The sequence below is a fragment of the Monodon monoceros genome, unplaced genomic scaffold (assembly GCF_005190385.1).
Source record: "Monodon monoceros isolate NGI ecotype Baffin Bay Population unplaced genomic scaffold, NGI_Narwhal_1 Super_Scaffold_2, whole genome shotgun sequence".
In the NCBI taxonomy this organism is placed as follows: domain Eukaryota; kingdom Metazoa; phylum Chordata; class Mammalia; order Artiodactyla; family Monodontidae; genus Monodon; species Monodon monoceros.
Genome location: NW_021703776.1, coordinates 15,963,463 through 15,991,063, shown reverse-complemented (window position 1 = coordinate 15,991,063; position 27,601 = coordinate 15,963,463). Strand labels below are relative to the sequence as shown.

Genomic DNA, 27,601 nt, shown 5'->3' with positions numbered 1-27,601 from the left:
CCGATCACATCTGTATATGAGGCATGTACAGATGTTGGTACGGAGTTTGAGTCACTAAGTCAGGATGATGAATTGTGTTCTCCGTACTTAAGATGTTGAAAAGTTTTCTATGGGAAGGGTTAAAATCTGCCATCTAAACTTAATATTGATTGTTCCAAGAACTTACACAGAATAACTAGTTTCTCTCATGTTTGGGGCATTACTAAACAAGGAGTCTGCACTGATACTACCAATTACCGTTTCTTTCATGAGGACTTTCTGGCCACAAGGCAGGGCATGCGGGATCTTCCTGTTGACGGGCCCCCTGCAGTGGAAGCTCAGAGTCTTAACCACTGGGCCACCAGGGAAGTCCCTCATGAGAACTCTCAAAGGAGGCTGGGAGCGAGTGGCATAGACAGAAATTGGGAATGTGAATATACTCTACTCTTAATACAGTCTCCCTTAAATATTTGTTATAGATGTTCTTGCATACTCATACCGTGTTTCAGTATGGTTTTTTAAATAGACTCAAAAAAATGTTTAAAGTGTGGTTCTGATCATGTTAGACCTCTGTTCAAAAGTATGCAGTGGTTCCCATTGTCTGCTAGTTGCTAATAATAATACTGGCCAGTCTACATTGAGAATTTGCTCTGTTAGGCACTACTGTAAGCTTTTGACATTTATGAGTTCACTGAGTTTTTACAACAACCTATACAGATGCTTTTATTATTTACATTTTACAAACAAGTCATAAAGATTTTAAATAACTTGTCCAGGGCACATAGCTGGCAAGTAGCAAATATAGTATGAACTCAGTAGTCTACTGTCAAAGTCCTTACTTATCCTTGTCTACAAAAAACAAACCAACTAACCAGTTTTCCTAAATTAGGATTGAAGATTCTGATCCCAGTCTACCTTTCCAGCCTTAGTATTGATGGATGACCAAGAGACACAAAGGCCATCCTGCCTTCTGGCTTCTATGTTCTTCTGATTTCATCCAGTCCTTTGCTAACTGTGTGAGTTTGCTCGTGTGAGTTTCTCTCATTGGGAGCCTCCCATCCTTCTTTTTTACCCATTCATAGCCAAGCCCTGGCTTTGTAGAACTATGGTCATTTGCTTATATCGTTCCACTAAAGTGAAGATTCCTTGAGATTCATGATCAGCTGTTCATCGATGCACCTAGTATAGTGCCTTGTACATAATATGTATTAAATAAATGAATATATATACACACACACATATATTTACATAAAAAGGAATGTGGCAGTCATTTTTAGCCTGCTGGTTCTCACAACACACCAGGGGTTCTTTTGAAAGAAAACAAGTAAAAACCAGTGCGCCAGGGTTGTACCCCAGACCAAATAAACCACTTGCTTCGGAAGGAAGGTGGGGCCTGGGCATAATTGGTTTGAAGCAGACATGGTTCTGTGTGCCACTAGGGTCGAGAATCTCAGATCAAGCTAAGTTTGCTTGGCTTTTGCAATGAGAAGGTGGAGGCTCAGAATCAGGATTTGGCTACTTACGCTTGAGAAGTCGATTTGTGTTACCACATCTCTTGTAGCCACCAATTTTGTAGGGAATTATTTGTTATACCCTAGCAGATTTGCTGTAACTATATCATAAGACTGTGATTAATCACTACATAATAGCTTGTACCTACTGGAAAAGCGTTCATTTGTTGGGAATGCTTCAAACATCTTTTAGATAAACTGTTATTTGCTTAAAGTAGTGGTATGATCTGTGACTTTTTATTGAGATGTGTTGGATAACTTGTCAGATTTCCCAGGGAGGAAATTACCGAAGCTGAATAGCTAGTTGTCTGGTCTCCTGTTGTTAACTGTTTTCAATAACTATCCTGTTTAGAACATGAAGTGCCCATAGTATGCATAATATTGCCCTATGTCAGTCTAGGGATAAAAAACCTTTTTTTAAAGTCATTTTACTTTTTTTTTTTTTTTTTACTCACTTTGTTTCATTTCATCCTCACAACTGCTCTAGGAAGAAAAGAGCAGGAGTCATTAGCCCTGTTTTCAGATGGAGATATTGAAGCTCAGTCACTTTAGTTCATAGATTTAGTAAGTGATTAAGCTGGTATCAAACCTGTTTCCTTCCACCTACCCCAGTGCCCTTTTCACTACTCCATACTACATCTCACAGTCGGTATTGTGTAAGGCTCTAAGTGCCCAAGAAATGGGTAATATTTGAGGAGTACAGGCAGAAAGCATCTGAAATAAAATATTAGAAATAAAGTAAGGCAGTGGTCAGTTTGGCTGTATGTGTCAAAAGCCTTAAGAAGATGTTTAATTGCCATCCGACTACTAATCTGTCTCTGGGAATCTAAAGAAATAACCAGATATAAGCAAATACTTAAAAAAAAAAGAATATAAATTCACTGTTATTTAGAAGATTGGAAAAACTGGGAATATGTTTAGCAATAGGAGGGATAAATAAATTTTGGTACATCCTGATGATGTATATTATTTAACTATTTAAAATAGATCTTTGAAAAAATTAATGACATAGGAAAGTGCTTATGAACTTATGTTAAGGAAAAGGTCTCAACTATTAATATATATAATATGAAGTATGAAGAAAAATAAATGATTTTATTTAGGTAAAACGTAGGTCTGTGCATGAAAAAGAGATTAGATTGTAAGATAGTACATCAAAATGTCACAGTATCTAACTCGGGTTGGTGGGATTAGAAATAATTATTATAGGGGCTCCCCCGGTGGCACAGTGGTTAAGAATCTACCTGCCAATGCAGGGGACACGGGTTCGAGCCCTGGTCCGGGAAGATCCCACATACCACAGAGCAGCTAAGTCCATGAGCCACAACTACCGAAGCCTGCGTGCCTAGAGCCCGTGCTCTGCAGCAAGAGAAGCCACCGCAATGAGAAGCCCGCTCGCCGCAACTAGAGAAAGCCCACGCTCAGCAACGAAGACCCAACGCGGCCATAAATAAATAAATAATAAGTAAATTTTTTAAAAGAGAGATAATTATTATATTCCTTTTATTTTTTAAGAAAAGCTGTTTTCATTTTTTCCACAGTGGTCATATATTTTATAGTCAGGATAACATTTCATGATTTAAAAGTTCATTGGAAAAGCCTTTGTAGAAAAAAATCTGTCAGTGTTTGTTGGTGATTATGACATGGCTTAGAAAGCTCTGGTATAAATGTCTTTTCACTGCATTTTTTGATCAGCCTGGGCTAGGGTACCTGACTTTTATGGTACTTTTTTTTTTTGGTCACACCACGGGATCTTAGTTTCCTGACCAGGGATGGAACTCGGGCCTTGGCTAACCCCGGTAGTAGTTAGCGCCATATCCAAACCACTTGACTGCCAGGGAGTTCCTGACTTTTGTTGACTTTTAAGAGCAGTATATTCTGTTTTATTTTGAGAAAAAAAAAACTATATGTTAGAATTTTTTGTGTATTTCATATTAACTCATTAGAACTTCTAAAAAATGAGATTTGGAGTAGTGAGAAATCAGGAAATCTTGCTGCTTCTGTCACCCATGTTAAATAACAAATTTGATCATCGTCCAAAGGCAAGAGTGTAAAAGGTATAACCACATTTTATATTATTAATCTTTGTAAAAATTGTAGCCTATTCAGAAGGTCAGGTATCTTTTTAGTATGGTTAGGTCCCAAAATCTCATTAAGAATTATAAGAAGTATAGTATATGGCCATTTTAAGAAACTCTTTTCTATTTTATTTTTTTGTCTGTTTTGTTTTTTGTGTTTTGTTTTGTTTTGGCCCTGCCACGCGGCTTGAGGGATTTTAGTTCCCTGGCCAGGGATCGAACCCGCGACCGCTGCAGTGGAAGTCCGGAGTCTTAACCACTGGACTGCCGGGGAAGTCCCAAGAAACTTTTAAAAATATTCATTAAAGACTGTAATTTTAAGTTCGTTAAACTTGTTCACTTTCAGAAGATGAGAAAACAAAATAATGAACATAGTTGATAAATACTAGAGAAATTAAAATAGAATCTTCCAAAAAATGTGCAAAATAGAATAGACCTTCAGTCATCCATGTCTAAAGGTTTTGAGGGGGATACAGATAGCAATGTGTGATTAAAGATACAACATTGTGATGTCTCTGATTGACTTTATACTTACATTATTTTATACTTACATTATTTCCAAATCACATGACTTGACATTTTTTTCTTATATTATTTTTAAGTCGGAGCACCATAACATGGTGTGGGAAGTGAAGACAAATCAGGTGCCTAATGCAGTACAGAAACTCCTGCTAGTAATGGACAAGAGAGCTTCAGGAATGAATGACTCATTGGAGTTGCTGCAGTGTAATGAAAATTTGCCATCCTCACCTGGATACAACTCTTGTGATGAGCACATGGAGCTTGGTAAACAAAATGAAGTTCTTAGGAATCTCACTGAGATTCAGATTAATTTTCATGTTTAGCTAGCTTTTCCACCTACCTTGAACTGATAAAAAGTATGTCAAGTTTTTGTACATCAGAAGTTTTCAGTGTTCTCTTATTATTGCTTGTGAAGTGTTACTTAAAACCAACCTAACTTGGGGCTATTTATGGTTATCATAGAGACTCATTTACAAATTTTCAAACTAAACTGCCTTTGTGGATAAAGATGAGCCTTTGAACACCTTATGAAAACCTTACTGTGTGGCTTTTCAAAAGATGTTACTTTTGAAATATCCATGTGAGCTCAGCAAATTATGCTGGCCACTATTCACGCCTGGTTTGTTGGTATGATGGGGAAATTACAGTGGACCCTTGAAATTTGAGGATCTGACATTTGTGATTATCACTACTGCTGAGCTACTCCAAAGATACGTGACCTGTAGAAGTGTGTAGGTTTGTTGAGGTATGACTTTGAATCGTATTGCTTTGCGCTCGCTGTTGGAGACAGTGAACTGGTGAAGAGTGATCTTGGCTTACTGCCAACTTTTCATCTTGGCTTTGTTCCCATTTAATATGTATTTCTCTCTGATGTTCCCAAAAACCTGAGATGTGAATGTCCTCATTTTATAAATGATGAAGTAGAGGAGGTTATATGCTGGAGTCTTCTTTGAGAATTTGGAGATCTTAAAGGTCTTGGGACATAACCTGTTTGAATGCTAAGAGATTGCTGGGCCTGAATATTCATTGAGGAGCGGTTACTATTGAGCAAGAAGCCCCAGTTCGATCAGGTAGTTGATTCCTCCATTGTCACATTTTAGGTTTCAGGAGGAAATCAGGAACCTAGGGCTCCGGGGGTCAAAAACTTGTACCACCCCTCATGACTTCAGTTTAGAAGTAGTTTCTGTAACTTGAAAGACAGAAATGAACCCTTTACAGTAAATAAAGATAGTCAAAGAACAGTGTTGGCAGTGAGGGAAGGGAAACGGCTCCACCACCATGAGAATTACAGAGTGGAATTGTCTTAAGTTGGTGTGATATTTTAGCTGCTCTGTGAAGGGGGGGATACCTTCTAGTCACTTTTATGAATAGGTGTCTTGAATCAGTACTTGTAAGACATTTCTGTTTTAGTGAGCTATTCTGGGATATTCCCCTGAATAGGAATTAGGAGTATGTACTTTTATAGTGACAGTTTAGGAGAACTCTCAAGACTGGAAGAGTTTTTTGACATATATTGAAGAGACGCAGTGGATCTGTAGAGTTTGTAGGTATGTGTTTCAAAGAGGGTTGTTTTGGTGGTGGTTTTTCTTTTTTAAGGCCTGCAAGATGCTTTTTCTCCCCTCCTTTCTTTTTCTTTAATTTTTAATTCAATTTTTTAGAATTCAGTCTACCTTACAGTGTTCATAGCCTTGGCATGTACATGAGTGGTCCTTGGGTACTATTTCTAGTTTTCTTTCTTGGGTAGCTGAGAGTCTGTCATGAACTACCTTTCAGGAACACACTTTCTGGAAAGAAATAAGTAATAGTACTGAGTTCAGACTTTCTCATTAAAAAGAAATAATTTAGCATAGATAAAGTCTAACAAGTAGTACCTGAAAATATATAATAAGATCTAGGTTTCATCTTTGAAAATTGTTTTCATTTATTGCAGTAATCTTGTTGAACAGGTTCAAGTGTGTGAACAATAAGTACATCTGTGTACCCATAAAACGCCTTTTTCCTCTAACATGTTAACATAAAAATGTCTCAGTGGTATATGGATTATTCCCAGGTGAGCTATAAAAAACTGGGGGAAAAAGTCAGAAAACACAAACAGAACAGTTGGTGAACAGTTGTGGTAGTTACATGGTTTGAGTAGTGAAGTCATTAATCCATTTACATTTGCTAGGTTTACTTTTCTGTCAGACTCTGTTGGCCCTTAAATGTATAAGATGTCATTTTTTTTTTCAGTTGAAACTTGTTTTCATTCAAGAAAACATTTAGAATTTACATGTTTCCTCTCACAGAATTAATTAGCTAAATTTGAGGACCTCTCTTCCAGGTGTGATTGTAGAATTGTTCCCTGTATTAGTAATTTCCTTCTTATAATTTCGAGTGTGCTTATTTGCAGATGATCTTCCTGAACTTCAGGCTGTTCAGAGTGATCCTACTCAATCTGCCATATACCAGCTAAGTTCAGATGTGTCACATCAAGAATATCCAAGACCATCTTGGAACCAAAATACCTCAGAAATATCAGAAAACACTTACCGTGAAAATGAGGTGGATTGGCTAACAGAATTAGCAAATATCGCCACCAGTCCACAAAGTCCACTTATGCAGTGCTCATTTTACAACAGGTGGGAACATTGGCTGTATTTTAATTGAAAACTTTTATCATGACAAAATGCTTTTTTTTTCTAGAGTTAAAAGTAATCTTGACCATCTCATGAGTGGTTTATCAAAGTCATTAGAATTAAGCTCTTTGTCTTAAAATAATCAAAGAGCTGTTTCACCCAATGTCATGGTTTCATATTTTGAGAATTAGATAAAAGTGATAAGAGAACAGCAGAGTCAAAAATATTTGTAAATGGTTTAAAGTCATCAAAAAATTACATCAGACCAAGAATACTTTTATTATATATTTCTACTTAGATGAAAATTATATATGTCTAAGGAATCATAATTAAAATAGACATATTTTAAACTTTTATCAACCTTGAGTTTGGTTCCTTTTGGTCTAGGTTTATTTTTTTCCACAGTGTATGTGGCCTTATGTTATTTATATGTTTGCTAATATTAAAATGTTGAACTTACAAAAGTAGACTCCCATTGGTAGAAACCACTGTTTCATATAACCAGACCAGAGTTTAAGAAAATGAATTAATGGTGCTATGAAATTATGGAAGCTTCCAACTAATATTCCTAGAGATACCTAAATGGATAATATTTTATTAATTATCCCCCAAATTATAAAATTGGCTATGTAAAAAGACATAGATAAATATGATAGTTTGTAGGGAAGAGAAATACCCAGGTTTGCACTCATGTGAGAGACCAGAGTCCATAATAGGTGATGTAGGAATAACTGAATTTTGGTAGTGTTCCTAAGTTAGTATAGTTCTTTGCTAAAGAATAAACTTGTTAGGTGTGAAGCCCAGCAAGTTACGCTGTTTTTCTTCTATTCAGCAAGGTCATTGGTTTTGATTAGAGCAAATTCAATTTAATTAACTTCAGTTTAATCCATGAAGAGTTCCACAAGAATGAAAAGTTGCCTTTCAAAGTATTACTTCCTTTATTGTCCCAGTTTTCATTGTAATCTTAATAGTCAAAAAGTGAAAAATTGCTTTACAATTAAAAAAAAAAACCCTGATTTTACTATTGGACTTTTCTTTTTTCCCCGATTTTAGTTTAGAGATAGTACTTTTCATTTTTCACAGTAAGCTCATGAGGATTAATAATTTAGTTCATGGAAAGTTGAGTAAAACCCTCAGAAGAAAATTAATGTTAAAAAAAAACAAGTAAAGGAGTAGCTCCCTAAAGATGTAGATTACTCTCTGGCATTTTCTATGCTTCCCTTCTCCCTAGGGAACAAGAGCAAGGGTCGCACTCTACCGTCTTGCCTGCCTTCTGACAGTCAGTGCTGTTCTCCTGACTTCTTGTAGAGTGTTAAACTGTGTTAGTTATTGAACTTGGGATGTCTGAAGTTGTAACTGTACAGTACCAAGGGCTTGAGGACAGGTAAAATTTGTGTTATCCCTGCATAGATAGAGGGATGAAGAGACCATGGTGTTAGTGATTCAGGCACATGCAGCATATTAATTTTTACAGAACATTTAGGCCATATACATTTTAGAACAGTACATTGTTATTTGTCTTTTAAATGGTTAAACAGAAGAACTGATAAACCCATTTTCTTTTACTAGTCACGAAGGCAGGAATGAGTTTAAGGAATTTTTAGCAGTTTGGCCATCCTCTTATACTTCATAAAGATGTAAATGTGTAATAAAAGGAAGAAATTGGGCAAAGATGAAATATTATTTGTATTTTGAAATCCAAAGTTGATTGGAGAGTAAGCTAAAATGCATGGAAATTTGAGGGCTTTTTACTTAAGAAGTGTTATGAACGTGAAAGCAGCGTACAGTTTTATATGTGGATCCTCGTTTAAAAATTGATTTCTGCGTAGGTATAATAAAAACTGTTAAGTTTAAAAAAATGAGGGCTAATCACATTTCTCAGAGAATAAGGGAAGAATTGGAAAGTAAGATGTCCCTCCTCTTTTTAGAAAGAGGATTAGTACAGATATGTGTAAACATTTTTCTGTTAAGGACCAAATCCTTAGTTGGCATCTCAGAATTGTCCTGATTTGGGACAATTCAGATTTACTTCTTAGACCCCGAAATTTTCCTTTCTGATGCTTTCCAGACTCCCGAGTCAGTATACCTTACTGGTCGTCCTTTATGGGCTTGCTGCTAACTGTTACCCCTCTTATATGTTTGTGGGGGAAGGATCTTAGTGTGTTCTGGGGAGCCCCGTGTACTCTGAAGGGAGCACTGCCTGGTAAAGAGACTTTTGACAGGAAAGCGGGGCAAGAGGTAACTTACTTTTTTAAGGTGATCCTGGTGCAGAAGTAGCTGACTTTATGTGTAGACGCTTTGCAAATAGGCTGTTTTCTACTATAATAAGTTTAAACATTTTAGCTTCAGGTAGTTCACTGTATCTGCCCAGTGATACAGGTGGTTGGTAGATAAAGAGTTCGTGTTGGTCACGTTGAGCTTGGAGGGCCGAGATTTGGTGACCACATCACAGTAGGAGAGAGAAAGGGATCGGGAGCCCTGCATAAGGGGGTATCATCCTTCATGAATGAAACTGCACACTTGTATGTGCTTAGTGATATAAAAATGAGTGAATGAGTAAATGAAACAGTAGTTTGGAATTTAAAGTATATTATCTAATCTGAAAAAAACAGTGTTTAAAATGTGTGAAGAGGGTTTGGGTAAGATGTTAAGGAACAACATACTATAGACGAAACCCTGATGTCTTTATTAGTGTTTCCCATAGGTGTCTTATATGTAATAACATTGGTGTTATGAATATGAAGTTCACCAAAAGGAAAGCTTTACTTTAAGGACCTTTGCTTTGTGGTTAAAACAGTTTCTTTCTTTTAGATCATCTCCTGTACACATCATAGCTACTAGCAAAAGTTTACATTCCTATGCGCGCCCTCCACCGGTGTCCTCTTCTAAGGGTGGGCCAGCCTTCGCTCATCACCACTGGAAGGAGCAAACACCAGTCAGACATGAAAGGGTAAGTTTATTCATGAGGTTAAACTTTATGAAATCTGTACAGCAGCTGAAAAAAATGAACTTTCCCTCTCTAAGCAGTTCTTCTGAAGCACATGCAGATGGGAAATAGTCTCTCTCGCTGTTCTCCTGCTGATCTGGATTCAGTTATATGTACAGCTCTATTAACTGTTAGGAAAGTTTGTTACCAGTGGGAACATGCATTTAACTAAAACTTCCCAGAACTTCAGTTTTCGAAGGCGATTTTTCTCCCTAAGTTTAGAATGATTAAGTTATCCACTAATAAGAAAGTCTCGGGACTTCCCTGGCCATCCAGCGGTTAAGACTGTGCTCCCAATGCAGGAAGCCTGGGTTCGATCTCTGGTCGGGGAGCTAGATCCAGCATGCTACAGCTAAGACCCGGCATAGCTAACCAGCTAGCTAGGTAGCTAGGTAGGTAGGTAGCTAGGTAGGTAGGTAGATAGATAGATAGTCTGAAGACACAGATTTAAAAAATACATCTTACAAAAGAAAACCTAGAAAGTTTGTAATATTTTTTCCACAGGCAAGCAGTGAGTCAGAATCTGGCATTTTCTGCATGTCCTCCCTCTCGGATGATGACGACTTGGGGTGGTGCAATTCCTGGCCTTCGACTGCTTGGCACTGTTTTTTGAAAGGTAAAAAATGCTTGAATTCTTTACAGTTTATTTGTGTAGCAAGCACAGTAGTCACATATCTAATACTTGTTTTTTACTTAAACTGTAGGCACACGACTGTGTTTTCATAAGGGAAGCAATAAGGAATGGCAGGATGTGGAAGATTTTGCTAGAACCGAAGGCTGCGATAATGAGGAAGATCTCCAGATGGGCACTCACAAGGTTGATTTAAAATCCTTAAAACTTTTACAAGTCTTTCAAAAGGGAACATAGGTTTGTTATTAATCTGCAGGTGTATCCTCCCATTTGCTTCCATGTTTCAATGACATTTGACATTTTGGGAGGAGCTCCTGTGACTCCTCTGTTGCTTAGCCCGATGGAGAGGAGAAGCGACTTTAGGTTTTACCTTTATAATGAAGCTTTCTTAGATGGAAACAAGAGTGTATTTCTTAGCACTTTTTACACATTTTATTTTGGGGAACATTAAACTGGCATTAAACACAAAATGAATAAATAAACCAAAGCCTTACCTTAGGTAATCTACAAAGTGGTTAATTCTCCTATGGATAAGTGAGAATTGATTGAGTTACATTTAAAATGACCCATTAAAATGCTGGTGTTTTCTAAGTCGATAAGCAAAGGCAGTAGTGGGCAGCAAGCAGTAGGATAAATGTTGGATGAAACCTTTATCTTTGAAATCTTCAATTTCTCCATCTCCATTGTGGGCAGAGAAATTGGGCACGTGAAGTGTGCTTGTGTAAAATTCCTGTTCTGCGCCTGCTGTCCCCTACTAGTGAGTCTCTTGAGAACAGCAGTCCTGACTTGGCGGCCTTCAGTCTCCCCTTCTTGCTGTAAGCATTACATAGTGAAGTTCACCGTAGTCCGACTTCAGCCTCTGCTGCTCTACTAAAATCGTCTCAAAGGTTACTAGTTTTATTTTGATTGCTAAAGAGACTTCTGCTTGTTCTTTTTGACATTTCTGCAGTGTTTGACATAGTGGATTGTCTACCCTTGATTTGCGTAGCATGGCAGTGCCCTGCTTCTCCTTCTGATGTCTTGTCTGTTTGGACTGGTGGCTTGTCTGCCCATGATGTTGAATGTTAATAAGGTTCTACCCTTCCTCACTCTCTTCACCACTTTTTCTCTGATGATAATGTCGACAGCAGCTCCTTGGTGGTCTGTGGAAACTGCTTTGGTCTTTCTTGGAGTCAGGAAAGCTGGGCTCTTTCTGGCTCTGCCAGCAGCTATTTGTATGACTGCCCTTGGTCAGTCTATCAACCGCACTGGGTATTGCCTTCCTGATCTGTAAGACGGAACTGGGATTAGCTTTAAATTCTTACAGCTCTAAGAATTAGAAGATTCTGTAATCTAGTTACTAGTATAGCCAACACTGGATTCACCTTTTTCTTCCCCATCCAGGTCCATTTTTCCCCTTTTAAGAGTATTACTACCCTTTCTTGATTGCCAGATTCAAGACCTTTCTTTCTTTCTTTCTTTTTTTTTTTTTTTTTTAATATTTATGTATTTATTTGGCTGTGTTGCAGCACGTGGGCTCTTCGTTGCATCGCGCGGGCTTCTCTCTAGTTGTGGCGCGTGGGCTCCAGAGCGCGCGGGCTTAGTTGCACCGCAGGATGTGGGATCTTAGTTCCCTGACCAGGGATCGAACGCGTGTTCCCTGCATTGGAAGGCAGATTCATAACCACTGGACCACCAGGGAAGTCCTCAAAACCTTTTCTTGATTGCTTCATTCAAAACATGAATGAAGTTGACTGTTTCCTCTCTTTGTATTCAGTTGATCCATTCTGTTTCCTTAAAGATTTTTTACATTTATCCTTTTCTTTCATTAGTTACTTTGACTGGACACTGTAGCTAGCTGTTGGCATGTCTGTCTCCTTTGTTTTTCTGTGAATTTAAGGGTAGGGATCATGTGTTTTCAGAGGCTAGCACCTGGCATGTACTAAGTGCTCAATAAATATTGATTGAATTTAAATTCAGCCTGGTTCTACCACCACTGCACTTGTCAGTTCAAGACTGTAATGGGGTTCTCTCGTTATATCTTCAAATAAATTGAATACTAGAGGTACCTTTTATCTGTAGTCTTTGTCATCATCTTAAAATCAACAATTATATTAATAAAAATATTTTCATTGACTTCCCAGTACCTTCTCAAAGGAAAGTTTAAGCATTTTGCCTGTCTTTAAGATCCCTTTACTTACTTACTTACTAACTGGGCCCTCCTTTGCAGTCTTATTTGCCCCAACTCTGAACTAATCTTGTATTTTTAGCAGATACTCAGCACTCTGCAAAGAAGTTATTAGTCACAACTATTCCTGGTGTAAGGCAGGTTCTTGTACCTTTCTAAATTGCATTCTCCTTTTAGATTCCAGTTCAAATGGGAATTGAGAGCCCCCCCCCAATCTTTTTCTCTTGGAGTTAATATCTCCCTTTATTAAACTCCATTAGCATTATTTGTACTTGGATTGAAGCACTTATTCCAGTCAGCTTTATATTGTAGTAATATCTGCCTTTCTTCGCTACTGGGTCGAAAGCTCCTTAATGGGAAGGATCCTGTCTTGTTTATTTTTACCTTTTCCACAAAGTCTTACACATAATAGGAACTTCATGTTGAGTTGAACATTGCCAATTTATTTACTCTATGCATGTATTTCCAGGGCTATGGTTCTGATGGTCTAAAGTTGTTATCACATGAAGAAAGTATATCATTTGGCGAGTCTGTACTGAAGTTGACTTTTGATCCTGGTACAGTCGAAGATGGTTTACTTACTGTAGAGTGTAAACTGGACCACCCTTTCTATGTTAAAAATAAAGGTAGGGCTTCAATTTTCAATTTGTAGTAACTTTTTAAAGAAAGCTTCTTAAATCTATACTTATGTCTTGTGGCATAATTATTTGATGATTAAGAAAAAACGTTTTGAAGGGAAAACTTCTTTCAAACTAAATAAAACTACCATAGGAAATGCCTTATAATAATACCTAATGATGTTTAAATGTCTTAGCAGTAGTCAGGTGGAGTTCTACTTCCTGTGGGTATGAACTTGTAGATTCATGTAGCATACTATAATAAGCTCTCTGTTGTTTTGATATAGTTTGGGGAATGGAGTATTCTGGTAATTGAAGTTTGGTTGAGGCCAAATATGCTTTACACCTGAATCACATTAACACTGTCAAACGTAATGATTCAGAGACTATTTCATGGTCTCCATCATCATTTATCATTTACTATTTTGTAGGTCAATGGAAGTGCTGATTGATAGAATTTGATATACTAGTAAACTGCTGAGTTAAACTAGTTTGGGAGCGCTTTTGCATTGTTTAAATAAAACACTTGGATTTGCTTTGTGGCAAAGATATATGACTTGTGTTATAAATCTATGACATACTTTTTTTAAGACTCAGAAGTGACATAGCTATCATATAATAAATAATTTGGATGCTTTCTGTCAATCTCCATCCTTTATGTAACAATAGTTTGCTTTAACTTTAGGTTGGTCATCATTTTATCCAAGCTTGACTGTGGTACAGCATGGCATTCCATGTTGTGAAATTCATGTTGGTGATGTATGTCTACCTCCTGGACACCCCGATGCCATTAATTTTGATGATTCAGGTGTTTTTGATACATTTAAAAGGTAATATTGAATTCCTTTTTTTCTCTCTCTGAAAAAAATATTAAAGTTTACTCTTAATCTCCCTAATGATTGCTGTTTAGCAGGTTAAACCTTTAAAGATCTGAGAATTATAAAAGGACTACTTAGAAGAGGGATGTACAGTTGACCCTTGAACAACACAGGGGTTAGGGGCACTGACCCCTCTACACAGTCGAAAATCCACATATAACTTACAGCCAGCCCTTTGTGTAGACAGATTCAACCAACTGTGGACTGAGTAGTATTTACTATTGAAAAAAATCCATGTGTAAGTGGACCCATGCAGTTCAAACGCACAGTGTTCAAGGGTCAATTGTATATGAATAAATGAAAAAAAAACTTGGTAATTAAAGTAAAATAATATAGTTCGAGTTTTTAAATTATTATTTATCTATTTTTGGCTGAGTTGGGTCTTCGTTGCTGCATGCGGACTTTCTCTCGTTGTGGCGAGCAGGGGCTACCCTTCCTTGTGGTGCATGGGCTTCTCATTATGGTGGCTTCTCTTGTTGTGGAGCACGGGCTGTAGGTGCGTGGGCTCAGTAGTTGTGGCTTGCGGGCTCAGTAGTTGTGGCTTGCGGGCTCTAGAGCGCAGGCTCAGTAGTTGTGGCACGCAGGTTCAGTAGTTGTGGCTCGCAGGCTCTAGAGCGCAGGTTCAGTAGTAGTGGCGCACGGGCTTAGTTGCTCCTCGGCATGTGAGATCTTCCCAGACCAGGGCTCGAACCTGTGTCCCCTGCATTGGCAGGCAGATTCTTAACCACTGCACCACCAGGGAAGTCCCTCGAGGAGTTTTACGAAGAATGAAATAATGCCATTTGCAGCAACATGGATGGACCTAGAGATTATCATACTAAGTGGAGTGAGTCAGAGAAAGACAAATACCATGTATCATCACTTATATGTGGAATCTAAAAAATGATGCAAATGAACTTATTTACAAAACAGAATTAGACTCACAGAAATAGAAAACAAACTTATAGTTACCTAAGGGGAAAGGGGGAGTAGGGAGGGATAAATTAGGAGTTTGGGATTAACAGATACTAATATATAAATTACTGTATATATAATAGATAAACAACAAGGTCCTGCTGTATAGTACAGGGTAGTATGTAATAAACTATAAAGGACAGGAATCTGAAAAAGAATATGTATATTAAATATATATATATATAAGTGAATTGCTTTGCTGTATACCAGTAACTAACACAATATTGTAAATCAACTATACTTCAAAAAAAAAAAAAGACTTTTACATGGAGTAGTCATGTAGGAAAAGTGACTTCATAAAACATTTAAGATTAGGAAAATACCACATTATATGTCTAGGAATTAAATAGATCTTTGATAGTTAAGAAAAGAAAAATTTGCTAAATCTGGCCAGTTGTTTTGAACCAGACCATAAGTCTGTTAATTGTATCTTTCTTTTTATTTAGCTAACTGTGTCTTCGTTTACTATTCATTTTGACCAAGGGCATTAGTTGCATGGATTAAAAATTGTAAAAACAGCAAAAAGTTGACATTTGGAAAGACTTAAAGAGGAAAGTGATTTTCCCTGAGATCACCCTATTAGTAAGTGGTAGAATAGGACAAGGACCCATGTGTGCTGACATTCAAGAAAGTTGACCAACTGTCTGAATTTGTGCAGAACTTTTCTGGTTTTAGCACTGAAAGTCCTGCACCACTGGAAACCCTTCAGTCCTGGGAAAATAGGGGCAGTTGGTCACCCTCCTCCCAGAAGGAACCCAGGGAAAGTATATGATATCTGGGATTTTAAGACCCATTCTTGTTTTTGAAAAAAAGTTAGCTTTTATTTATTTAGTTTTGGCTGCGTTGGGTCTTTGTTGCTGTGCGTGGGCATTCTCTAGTTGCAGCGAGCAGGGGCTACTCTTCATTGCGGTGCAGTGGCTTCTCTTGTTGCGGAGCATGGGCTCTAGGCATGCAGCCTTCAGTAGTTGTAGCACACGGGCTCAGTAGTTGTGGCTCACAGGCTCTAGAGCGCAGGCTCAGTAGTTGTGGCGCACGGGCTTAGTTGCTCCGCGGCATGTGGGATCTTCCTGGACCAGGACTCAAACCCGTGTCCCCTGTATTGGTAGGCGGATTCTTAACCACTGCGCCCAGGGAAGCCCCAAGACCCATTCTTTAAGATAATTATCAAATCCATAGGCGTTTAAGTAGAGAATTTTCAAGAATTTCTGCTGGCCTGAAGATTTTAAATAAATTCAGTTTAATATAATAAAATAAAAGGTTAATATGTTTTTTTATTTTGAAAGCATAAGTGAGACTTTTTTTTTTTTTTTTTTTTGCGGTACGCGGGCCTCTCACTGTTGTGGCCTCTCCCCGTTGCGGAGCGCAGGCTGAGTGGCCATGGCTCATGGGCCCAGCCGCTCCACGGCATGTGGGATCTTCCCGGACCGGGGCACGAACCCGTGTCGCCTGCATCGGCAGGCGGACTCTCAACCACTGCGCCACCAGGGAAGCCCAAGTGAGACTATTTTTTAAAAACATTTAAAAAAAATCAACGAGCACAGGGCCTGGCACAGGCTATATGCTCAACAAACATCTGCAAGATTGGAATCTAAATGCTGTTTGACTCTCTTTTATACAGTCTTTTTTTGAAAAACAACATTGTTAAGGTCCAGTACTCAGAGTATTCTTAGGATTTAGATCCGTGATACCTCTAATGTTTGGTGAGAGTGTAAATGGATAAAAAAATTTTGGAAGATACCTTTATTGTCTTCCAGTGAATATCGGCAGTTCCATTCCTCTGTATGTACACCATAGAGAAGTAAATGCTTGTAGACATGCACTAGGCGATGTGTAAAGTTCAAGCTGTGTTGCTTATGACGTGGAAACAGTATCAGTACTCATTCACTGGAGACTGAATGCATATAGTGTGGTACAGTCATACAGTAGAATTCTTTTTGTCAGTGGAAGTTGAATGAACCGTAGCCATACATTTTAAAACATGGATCTTTAGAAATAATGTTAAGTAAAAATTAGTCTGGAATCAGATGTTCTTTGGAAATATATCTAATAAAATTATAAATCTAATTACATTTATATAATCTTTCTATAGTATGTAAAATACACATTATACAGTTAACGCCAGGGATCCTCAAGGTCACCCCCAGGTTCAGTGATTTACTGGGAGGGCTCACAGGATTTAGTACTTAGTCATATGCACAGCTATGATATCTTACATTGAAAAGATATGAAGCAAAGTCGTGAACAGGAAAGACGTGGGCTTAGGTCGGGGGAAGCCAGGCTTCCAGTGAGTCCTCTCCCGGTGGAGTCACACAGGACAAGCTTGTTTCCCCCAGCAGTGAGCTACAACACGTGTGAATCATTATCTACCGGGAGGCTTATTAGACACGCAGCATCAGGGGTTTTATTGGGAGCTGGTTGCATAGGCTGCCTCTGCCTGGCATATACCAAAAGCTTCCAAAAGGAAAGCAGGTGTTTAGAGTAAACCGTATTTTTTGTACATACAGTTTAGGAACAGTGAGCCACTCTTATCAGTTGTGGGTATGATGGGAACCCTCCTGAAATCCAAGTTCCAGAAGCTAGTCAAGGGCCAGCCTGTAAGTAACCCTTTGAAAGGACAGCAAGCCTGCAACGTTAATTCATTTCTGCACAATGAAACATTATGTAACATGTTAATATAATTGCTATTTTAACATAATTAATGTCACTGTAGTTTCTATCGTGTTTATGAATGAGTTTTATAATAAAATTGTTGGGAAATTAAGGGAATGATTAACAGTTCAGGAGAATGGTTACCTCTGGGGGTGACAAATGTAGAACTTTAGTGATATTAGAAATATTGTTTCCTTGTTATTTTAAAATTTTTATTATACATATATTCTTTTCCATTATGGTTTATCACAGGATATTGAATATAGTTCCCTGTGCTGTACAGTAGGACCTTGTGTCTATCCATCCTGTGTATATCATCAGTAGTTTGCATCTGCTCATCCCACACTGCCACTCACTCCCTCCCCCACTCTTCCTCTTCCCTGGCAACCACAGGTCTGTTCTCTGTGTCTTTGAGTCTGTTTCTGTTTCATAGATATGTTCATTTGTGTCATATTTTATCTTTAGTATTATTTTTTATTTATTTATTTATTTTGGCTGCATCACGTGGCTTGCAGGATCTTAGTTCCCCGATCAGGGATTGAACTCAGGCCCTTGGTAGTGAAATCACGGAGTCCTAACCACTGGACCACCAGGGAATTCCCTGTCACATTTTAGATCATATGGTTGTCTTTTTGACTTACTTTGCTTAGTAAGATAATCTCTAGGCCCATCCATGTTGCTGCAAATGCAAGCCTCAGTGTTTTAACTGTAAAATGGAGGCGATAACACCTGCCTAACTCTACTCCTTGTTGTGAGGACTAGAAATTATAGTATCCAGCTGGCACACAGTAGGTGCTCTTGGGTCATGCTGGTCTAGGAAGGGCACTGGAGTAGATGTTAGCTTGCTGAGGACCAGAAGAAGTCAGCAATAAACTGATGGATGAGCTCTTAAACACAGTAGGTGGCTCTGTTGTAGAAAGGAAGCTTCCAGGTGAGAGCTTGAGTTGAAGAAGCCCATTTGAGACATTGGGTATTGAGGCCAATCTTCTAGGCATCAGGCAGGTTTAGGACAGTCACTTTACCAATCTAGACTACTTCTACAATAATAATTGATACCCCAGTTGAGTACCTGCTGTGTGCTCGCCTCTGCCTTAAGTGTTTTATACAGTCTGTTCTGCCAGCTGTGCAACACTGCATAGCAAATATTATCTTCTTTTCAGAGCTAAGTAAACTGAGGCTAGAGGGTTACCTGCCCAAGCTCATACCATTAGTAAGTGGCAGAGACAGGCTATGAGCCCAATTAAAATTTTATATTATTACGTTCTCCAGAGTGATTTATTTTACCCTCTCGGTCAGTTGTCAGTCATTTTGAGAGCCTAGTACGTGCTGGCACTGGGGATTGAAGATCAGTTAAGACATAGGCCTGCCTCTTTGCTTCCAGCCTAGAGAAGGGAATGGATGAGGCCGTGTGTACCATGTGTAGGTGCTGGTTGGGAGGCAGTGTAGCCTGGTAAGCAACACAGCTCTGCAGCGGACTGCCTGGATTCACAGCCGGGCTCTGTGATAGCTTTGCTGCGGAAACTGGGGTAAGTTAATTTTTCCATGGTCTTCAAAACAAAGAAAAAAGCTGTAAAACGAGGATCATATCGAAGGGAGGGTTAAGTGAGTTAATATTTCTGATTCAGTTAATAGACACTATACTATTGTACTTTTTCTTTAAGAGCAATAGACAGTGACGGTGGAAAGGGGCATCCTAAGCTCGGATGGCACGTAGAAAAAAAGTGAGGTGAGATAAGGCACATTTTAGGAACAGATAGCAAAGAGCGAATGCTCAGTATAGCCAAAAATTAAGCTTTTTAAAAAAGATATTGTATGTAATATAATGCTGTAGTCATGTCAAAAATCTGAATTCTGTGATTGAATATTTCAAGCTACTTTAAATTGTATCCATAATGGAAATGGATGACGGTTATATTTGTACCACTAGATGGTGGAGTTTTCAAATTTCAGTAGGCAATTAGCTTACCCTATTTTTAAATCTTTCGGTATTTCAAATTATAATTATTTTCCTGCAGTAGAAATTAATAATTTTGTGTCAGGTTCATTTACAAATGCTTAAGTTTGCTATTTTTCTAAATTACATATGAGAGGGGTTTAAGATAGCAAAAATTATTTCTCTGGCATAATACTGATTGCTAAGCATTTATTGGATGATTTTGGAGTCATACTTGTAAGTACACTTATTTCATGTAATACCTTTAAAAAAGCAGATGTTGTGTGGTTGATAATTGGTAAAAGTCATTTTTACTGTGTGCAGTGAATGGCGTGCACCTCACTCAGGTAGCTCTCCGTATGTCAGAATCATTCATAATCGCACATTGCTTCACCTGTAGGCGGATACTATTCCTGTAGCTATTATCAACCTGTTGATGGACTGCCAGAATCTCTGTTTCAGGGAGAGAAAGAGGAGTTGGGGTGAAGTAAAAGATTTTCTGCTGAGATTACCAGTGTAAGCAGTGAAGTTAACAGAGTTGGAACAAGAGAATTCTCTTGACAGGTATATTTTTAGGCTGTGGTCTACGTTATTTCTAATTTTCAGATGATGTTTTCAATTAATCTGATGGTTATTCACCTTGAGGTTTGCCAACAGCAGTGCAGAGTACCATGGTACTCATGAGGAAACCTGGGGCTTTGGAGCTGGACAGACAGATCTGGGTTGAGAGCTAGTAGATGTGAGGCCTTGGGTGAACAATAACTTTTTTAGCTTGTTTCTTCATATAAAGAGAGGATAATGATAATCGCCACGCAGGCTTGTTGAGAAAAGGAGATGATATGGAAAGCTTATATACCTATATAAACTGAACATACCTAACAAAATGTGGCCTTTCCTGATCAATGTGGGGTTTTAAGTTATTAGGCTATGTTATAATATATGGATAGCCTTGAGGGGAGACTAATGCATGTATGACTGTATTCACATGTCATTGTAAACAGATGACCCAGGCTACTGTGCATTTAAAGTTTCTTCAGCTACATTTAACCACTTCTATCTGTCCTTACCCAACATCTTGTCTTCTGTAGTAGTTAGTCCTTAGGCCTGGTATACGCTTGCTACTCTGTTTTAATTTTGTAGTTTCAGGCTTCTAGAGGTCAACAAATTAGATTATCAAATGTGTCAAAAAATGAATCTAAAGTAGGAATGAGTTGTATGGGATCTGAAGAAGGTGTTTGCTGTGAATAAAGTATGTGGATTGTAACAGATGCCTTTGAAGTGGGGAGGCTTGGAAGTCTTTTATAAAAACATTTTGTATTAAGATTAAAAAATAAATTTAGTAAATGCATACATAAGCTTTCATCTTACAAGCAACTATCAATGGTGAAGTTGCTAAAGTAGTGTTGGTAACATTATTTAAGGTAAAATACATTGAAATTTCCAATCAGATCTTAAGGGTCTTTTTTTTTTAATCCTGTTTTCACAAATCAGATAACTATACTGAATTAAAATCCTGTTAATGAATTTATATATTTATTTACAGCTATGACTTCACGCCTATGGATTCCTCTGCAGTCTATGTGTTAAGTAGTATGGCTCGTCAGCGTCGTGCATCTTTGTCTTGTGGAGGACCTGGAGGTCAAGACTTTGAAAGATCTGGATTCAGTAAAAACTGTGGCTCCCCGGGATCCTCACAGCTCTCTTCCAATTCCTTGTATGCTAAAGCTGTCAAAACCCACAGCTCAGGGACTGTGAGTGCCACTTCTCCTAACAAGTGCAAAAGACCAATGAATGCCTTCATGCTTTTTGCCAAAAAATACAGAGTTGAATATACTCAGATGTATCCAGGGAAAGATAACAGGTAAAAATAGTGATAATTCTGACTATAACAATTCAGTAACACTTCTGTGCAGTTCAGAGGAGCTGGGACAGTTAAGTTATTCAATAGCTTTCATTATTGAATTGTTTTCCAGGTTGATTTTAAAGTAAAATGTTTAAGTGGAATTTTTAGGGTCATGTGTAACTGTTTCATAATACCTAGACAGATAATTAGGTTAGCTAAGAGGTGAGGATCTGCCTTCTAAAATAATATTAAATGTCACTTGCCTGTTAGATGACACAGTTCTAACAATTGACTGTTCCATCTTTACAGAAAAGACTAGCACCTTCTTGTGTCAGATCTCAAGGATGTACTTATTTTACAACTGTGTCATGCTATGGGATGTGCAGGCATTGGCAGTTTGTAATGACTGCCAGATTTGTCAAAAGACTGCGAGGGGTCCTCACTAGAGCCCAGGGATAAAAGTTAACAGTGCGAGTCCTTCCTACTGTTTGCTTGTGCCCATACCTCATCTCTTAGAATCCTCTACTGCTCACTTCCTCTCAAACCAACCAAGTTCTCCACGAATTAAAATTATCTTCTCCATTCTTCCTAGTTCCCTTAATCCTTGATATTCTGAGAAAAGTCAAATGATTATGCACATAAAATAATTCAGCTTTGAATTCCAGTTTTAATGACTCATGATCTTTTTATATATATACACATATATATATACATGAGATATAATTGACACATGACATTTTATTAGTTTCAGGTGCACAACATAATGATTTACTATTTGTACATATTAAGAAATGATCACAACTAGTCTAATATCCATCACCATACATAGTTAGTAATTTTTTTTCTTGTGATAGGAACTTTTAACATCTATGTTCTTAGCAATTTTCAAATATACCACAGTATTATTCACTGTACTCACCCTGCTGTACATTACAGCTCCATCACTTAAAACTGGAAGTTTGTACCTGTTGACCATCTTCACCCATTTTTGCCCACCCCAGATACTTCCATTTTAAAAAGAGAAGCTTCTTGTACCAGATGCATCTGTGACTTGGAAATTGATACATATGTGAATACTTTTTAATCAATTTCACTAGTAAATGTGTCAACCATTATATAGTACCTTTAACTCGGAGACTATAAAAACTGGTTTTTATTTTACTAAAAGAAGATGCAGTGCAATGTTGAATTGCATCGACTTACTGGATTAAAAAATACATTTACTACATTTTAAATTTCTTTTCAAGTAGAGCTTCTGTGGCGACTGTTCTAAAGCTCAGATGCCTGTTTTCTAGCTTCCATGTCAGCCATTGTGAAATCTTTTGTATGTACTTCATGCAGTCATTCCAGACCACCTGTTTCGTATGAGTGTCATGAAATTAAGGGTTAATGAGGGTTAAGCTCTTCACAAAAGGGAAACAGTTTGTGTCTGCCTGTTCTGGATGAGACCATTTTAGTAGTTTTGGGAGCAAATTAATAAATAGGGAACAGCTTCAAATTTCTATCATGATGGGTCTTACCAGTTTGACTTTTTCTCCTTTGAGTTTATCCGGTTTTCTTAAGTAGTAAGTGTAAATGTGGCCTAAGGTTTATTTGGTGTTGTTTTTGGAGATAAGTGCTAAGTGTGCATAGTTAGCGCCACCACATTTTCACGGCGGTTGCATGAATGAAAAAAGGCTATCGTGACTATTTGATGGGTTATGGGCACAAACAGAAAGTAAGAATACCTTTCAATACAAGGTGAATACTTTATGCTGCTGATACTAAACACTGTCTGCCTTAATAATCTTAAACATCTTTGGAAGACCGATGTACCCAATAGTAATTCAAACAAACCATTTCGTTGAAATATTTAACTTTTTTCTTCAAATCTAAGCTGTGTAAAATATCCAGTTTTTAGCCCTTTTAGATATTGGCCCTATTCTAGGAGGCTTTAATTGCCAAGATTACGATGAATGGACCATGACTTCAGATTTTACTGGAAATGAGTGCAGTAGTCTTGACCTTTCTCCTTCTCTATGTTGGACGAGATTTTTGTCTTTCAACTTTCTACTTCTTCCTAAAGTAGCAGCACTTGACATGAGTTTTCTGAAAAATTCTTGCTTTCAACACTGTGTAAATGTTTCTTTTACAGAGCCATAAGTGTGATCCTTGGTGACAGGTGGAAGAAAATGAAGAATGAAGAGAGGAGAATGTATACATTAGAAGCAAAGGCTTTGGCTGAAGAACAAAAACGTTTAAATCCTGACTGTTGGAAAAGGAAAAGAACCAATTCAGTATGTTTCAACAAGTAGTTGCTTAAAGTGATCTTGACTTAACTCCAAAATTGTACTAGCGTATTGGAGCGGTTGTTAGAAGCTTTAAAAGGGCGTTGATGCTGTTTCTCAGCCTTCTTACCTTTCAGAACCTAAGTAATGTTTGCACACCATCATATAAGGCAGGCTGCCTTTCGTCATTAGTGCCATTTACTCTCGTAGCTTGGAAAGTAGGAATGTTTGCTAGAGATGCTAAAGTAGAAGAATCTGAAATGAGTATTTCTGGTTGGGTTGAAAGATGGGGCTTATTAACTCATTACTATCACAGGAGAGGAATTTTCTGATTTGGGGTGGTATGTCTCAACAGCCTTTCTTTTCTTAATTGGTGATGGGCTGTGGAGGTGGGGACTTCTGACATTTGCACAGAATTTCTAGGTTAAAAATCTCAGCAAGGAGAAGAAATAGAAAGGCCCGGGAAGGCTAGTAAACAAGTTTGCACCATAATAATGCTGTATTGGATAGACCTGATTCTTAAAACTTTTCCATTACTAGACTAGCATCTTTTAAGTGTTTTCGATTAATTACAAGAAAACATCACATGATTGATAGAACAGAATGAGCTCAATTTGAAATACCATTTAAAGACAAAGGGACAGCATCAGTACTTCGCAGCAGGAGGGCTGGCCAAGGATGTTGTAATTCATTCTCTGTATTTGTATAGTAACATGTGGTTCTCATCTGTGTAAGAATTTCTTATAAAGAAGCAGTCAGCAGTCAGATTCCAGTATGAGGGTGACTGAACTAGATTTTTGAAGTTCTTTAGGACTCCATGTGGTAGGACTTGGCCTGGATCCCCTTTCCTGTCTGCTCATCCTAGTCGATCTCTCTTGTCTCAGCATTTTCATAAATTTTCTGGATGCTTGGACCATCAGGTATTATCAGACTTTAAAAAAAATCACGAACCTTTGAGAAAGCAATCTTTTTTTAATAGTATGGTTGTTAACATTATATTATCCATCTTAGCTTTCATTTGTAGAACTGCTATGTATTGATGTGTAAACATTCACTGAGTTATTAATTTTATCTCCACAGGGCTCACAACAACATTAAACCAGGATGCTAATGTTCTTAAGTCTGTATTTGCATAAACACTGACTGTTGATGGAAAGACTTAAGAAGATCAAGGTCTCACCATTTGTCCTGAATCCGTGTGACCGTAAGATACTGATAGCATTGAGTCTTGAAATGATTGATTTAATAATATGAGTGAGGATTTGCTTTCTCCATTAGAGCATTAAGTAAGCTAAAACTATCAATCAACATTGTAAACCAAATTGCCTTATTTTCTTCCAAACTTCATATATGTCTATCAGGTAATATAGGCTTGAAAATTGATATCCTGTGGTGCTAAAGTACAGTAGAAAGAGAGGAGAAGTGTATACATGTTTTATTTTAAATTGTACAAAGGGGGAATTTAAAAATATGTAACTGCTGTTTATACATTGGCTCCTTACTGCTTATTAATCTGTATTGTATACGTAATGGAGTGAAGCAGAAGCCGGGAGTTGGCCTTTCCTTGAGCAACCACCATATGGCTCAGCATCTGTGCCAAACACGGGGGGCTCCTAGTCTGGCCAGTGCCAAGAGGTTGCCGGAACAGGGGGCAGGTGGATGGTGTCAGTGTCACAGCCTGAGAGCCACCTGCCACGGCTCCCGGAGCATGCTGAGTGGACGCGCCAGGTGGCAGCACCCACCCCTTGTTCGATGGAGACAGCCCAGGCCAAGGTAAAGTTAGTGAATAGCGTTGGGGTATAGTCACTGTAATGGTGCTGTTAACGGTTGACACCATTGTATTTTTAACTTTTGTGTCCTGTATCTCCTCAGCCACATATCTTAATATCGTATTTGTCATCGTATCTCTATGGTGGGGGCAGACTTTGCACTTATGCAGTGCAACACGTGCACTTTACTTTCCTCCAAACTGTCTACAGTGAGAGCAAACACAATGGCAATACAGCTGCTTATGCTCTGAGCTACAATCATGGCTTTTCATGTTACTTACCCAGTGGTGTTTCTGGTTAGGAATCACAGCTGTAAAATTGAATTTTCAGTTCATTACACTTCTTCATGATGTTGCCCCTAAATTTTGCACACTATATTCTTGTATATTATTATTTCAAATAAAATGAAAAAAACTGTTTATCTCCGACTTCCACTGATTGATCCTGACTGAACTTTACCAATGAGTCATCAGAATAACAGGTTCAGGAGATGGAAAATATTTTAGAAGTGGCTTACGGGATTTTAAACATTAAATTTAAAATAAAATGTTAATGACAGCAAGGGCAATAGAAAGCTAAGGCCCTAGATTACCTACTATTTATAAGAAATCTTGTAGAGTAAAAGTTATTTTTAACTTGGCATCTCTGTTACAAAGTTGAACAGCCCCAAAAGTCTGTTTTTAATAAAATGACACACACGAGTGTAAAGACAGCCTTGCTCTATCTTCATTAAAGATACAGTAAGACAGTTAAACAACATTTAGCCCTACATCTTAGCTTTGGGATATGCCAGTGGTTCCCAAGCTTTGTTGCACGTTGGAAACACTTCAGGATGTATATTTTTTTAAATACTAATGCTTGGCTTCTACCCCCATACGTGTTAATAAGGGGTACAAATTGGGCATCAGGGTTTTTTAAAGCTTCTACCAGTGAGTCTAATATGCAGCCAAATATGGAAACCACTGGGCTACCGACTATCCGGTGAGGAAGGATGCCAGCTGGGGAGAAGCAGTGTACTTACTATAGGTTGGTCGAATCCCTTAAGAAGCAGCGGGGCCTCTGTGATGGGAAAGAAGTTTTAGATAGCCTCCCAGAAAAGCCTGAGAGGAGACACAAGAGTTTGGCATCTTTCTGGAAAAAATCAGGTCCACAGAGTTGGAAGGTGGTGATGATGAATCAGTTTTGACATTTTATGCTACGTAAGGTAGAAGGGCTTCAGAGGTAAACAGCAAAGATCAACAGGAGATACAAAAAATTCAATTACATTCTTAAAATAGTAGATGGCAGCTGTCCTTTAGAGTGTGTGTTAGTTTAATTGCCAGCCTTGGATGGGTTAGCACAAAATGGACATTAAGAAATACTTCACATTATTACTGAAGAGCAGACATAGCTTTTTGAAGCAGTTGAACCATTATGGGATAAACTGGTGCAAATTCTTTGCCTTCTCTGCTTTTAACTGATTGAACATAAGCTTCCAGGGCACCCCTGAAAACCAAAAGAAAACAAGGATCAGAAGATTATACAAATGAAATTAAAAGAGCTCGGAGGATGCCAACACCTAAAAGCAGCCCATTTCTGGAACTGCTTTGCCCAGTCGACCAGCCCTCAAACACTTGTTGGTCGCGTTCCTGTGGTTAAGGTGCAGAGCTGTGCACGGTTTTCAGCCTGCGTTGCACTTAGTGGTCTCATCACCCAATCGGAGGCTCTCTGGCGGCTAAGATTTCTTTCCTACTGAAGAGACTTCTGCGGAGCCAAGCGCAGCCTGTGTCGACGCACCGAGCTCACGAGGGGGCGCCCTGCACTGTGCAGCGTGCACGGCACTGCCGGAGGCGGGACCCTCGCTCGGCACACACTGACACTGGCACGGCTTTGTATTCCTGTTACCACAAGTAGGATAAATTGTTCTTAGGCTCCAACTGTTGGCCTGTTAGGCGACGAGGAGGCAGGCAGTCTGAATTCAGCCAAGGGTATGATGATGATGTTCTCATGAATTAGATCCGGGGCTCAGCAAACCAGCCCACAGGTCAAGTCCAGCCCTGTCCTTGTTCGTTTATGCATATTTTTCATTATTGGTCTATTTAAGTTCCAAGTAGAACAATTTTTTGTCATAGCCATGAAGTTTCACACTCTTGAGAGTAGAGCATTTCCATAAAGATGTAAGTTAATACCATAACTCGGCTCACATACTGTCTCAAGTCCCAT

General features: G+C 38.4%; 2 protein-coding genes across 4 annotated transcripts in view; one reads left to right on the top strand and one right to left on the bottom strand.

The window, feature by feature from the left end:
* The first annotated feature begins 752 nt into the window (after positions 1-752).
* On the top strand, positions 753-25,824 carry HBP1 (HMG-box transcription factor 1). 3 transcript variants are annotated; one of them, XM_029233624.1, is made up of 11 exons: positions 753-995; positions 4,171-4,354; positions 6,480-6,708; positions 9,517-9,655; positions 10,196-10,307; positions 10,396-10,508; positions 12,959-13,115; positions 13,792-13,936; positions 21,064-21,381; positions 23,498-23,639; positions 24,711-25,824. In XM_029233624.1, exons 1-11 carry the CDS (start codon positions 918-920, stop codon positions 24,726-24,728), a joined length of 1,635 nt encoding a protein of 544 aa, XP_029089457.1. In that variant the 5' UTR covers positions 753-917; the 3' UTR covers positions 24,729-25,824. The 3 variants fall into 3 exon arrangements, with proteins under 3 accessions (XP_029089457.1, XP_029089458.1, XP_029089455.1); XM_029233625.1 differs by lacking the exon at positions 753-995 and adding an exon at positions 2,969-3,547; XM_029233622.1 differs by lacking the exon at positions 753-995 and having other exon boundaries at positions 2,969-4,354.
* Positions 25,825-25,979: 155 nt separating this feature from the next.
* Positions 25,980-27,601, bottom strand: part of COG5 (component of oligomeric golgi complex 5) — a 284,211-nt gene continuing 282,589 nt past the window's right edge. Inside the window, exon 22 of the mRNA XM_029233621.1 lies at positions 25,980-26,884. Coding sequence (XP_029089454.1) covers positions 26,770-26,884 — 115 coding nt within the window. The 3' untranslated portion in view covers positions 25,980-26,769. The remainder of the gene's footprint in view (positions 26,885-27,601) is intronic.

Excerpts from the sequence above, each read along its gene's own strand:
- HBP1 (XM_029233622.1), top strand. The coding sequence starts at position 4,078 with ATGTCTCTGATTGACTTTATACTTACATTATTTTATACTTACATTATT. Across the intron at positions 6,709-9,516 it reads CAGTGCTCATTTTACAACAG|ATCATCTCCTGTACACATCA; the intron begins GTGGGAACATTG and ends TCTTTCTTTTAG. Across the intron at positions 10,509-12,958 it reads TCCAGATGGGCACTCACAAG|GGCTATGGTTCTGATGGTCT; the intron begins GTTGATTTAAAA and ends ATGTATTTCCAG.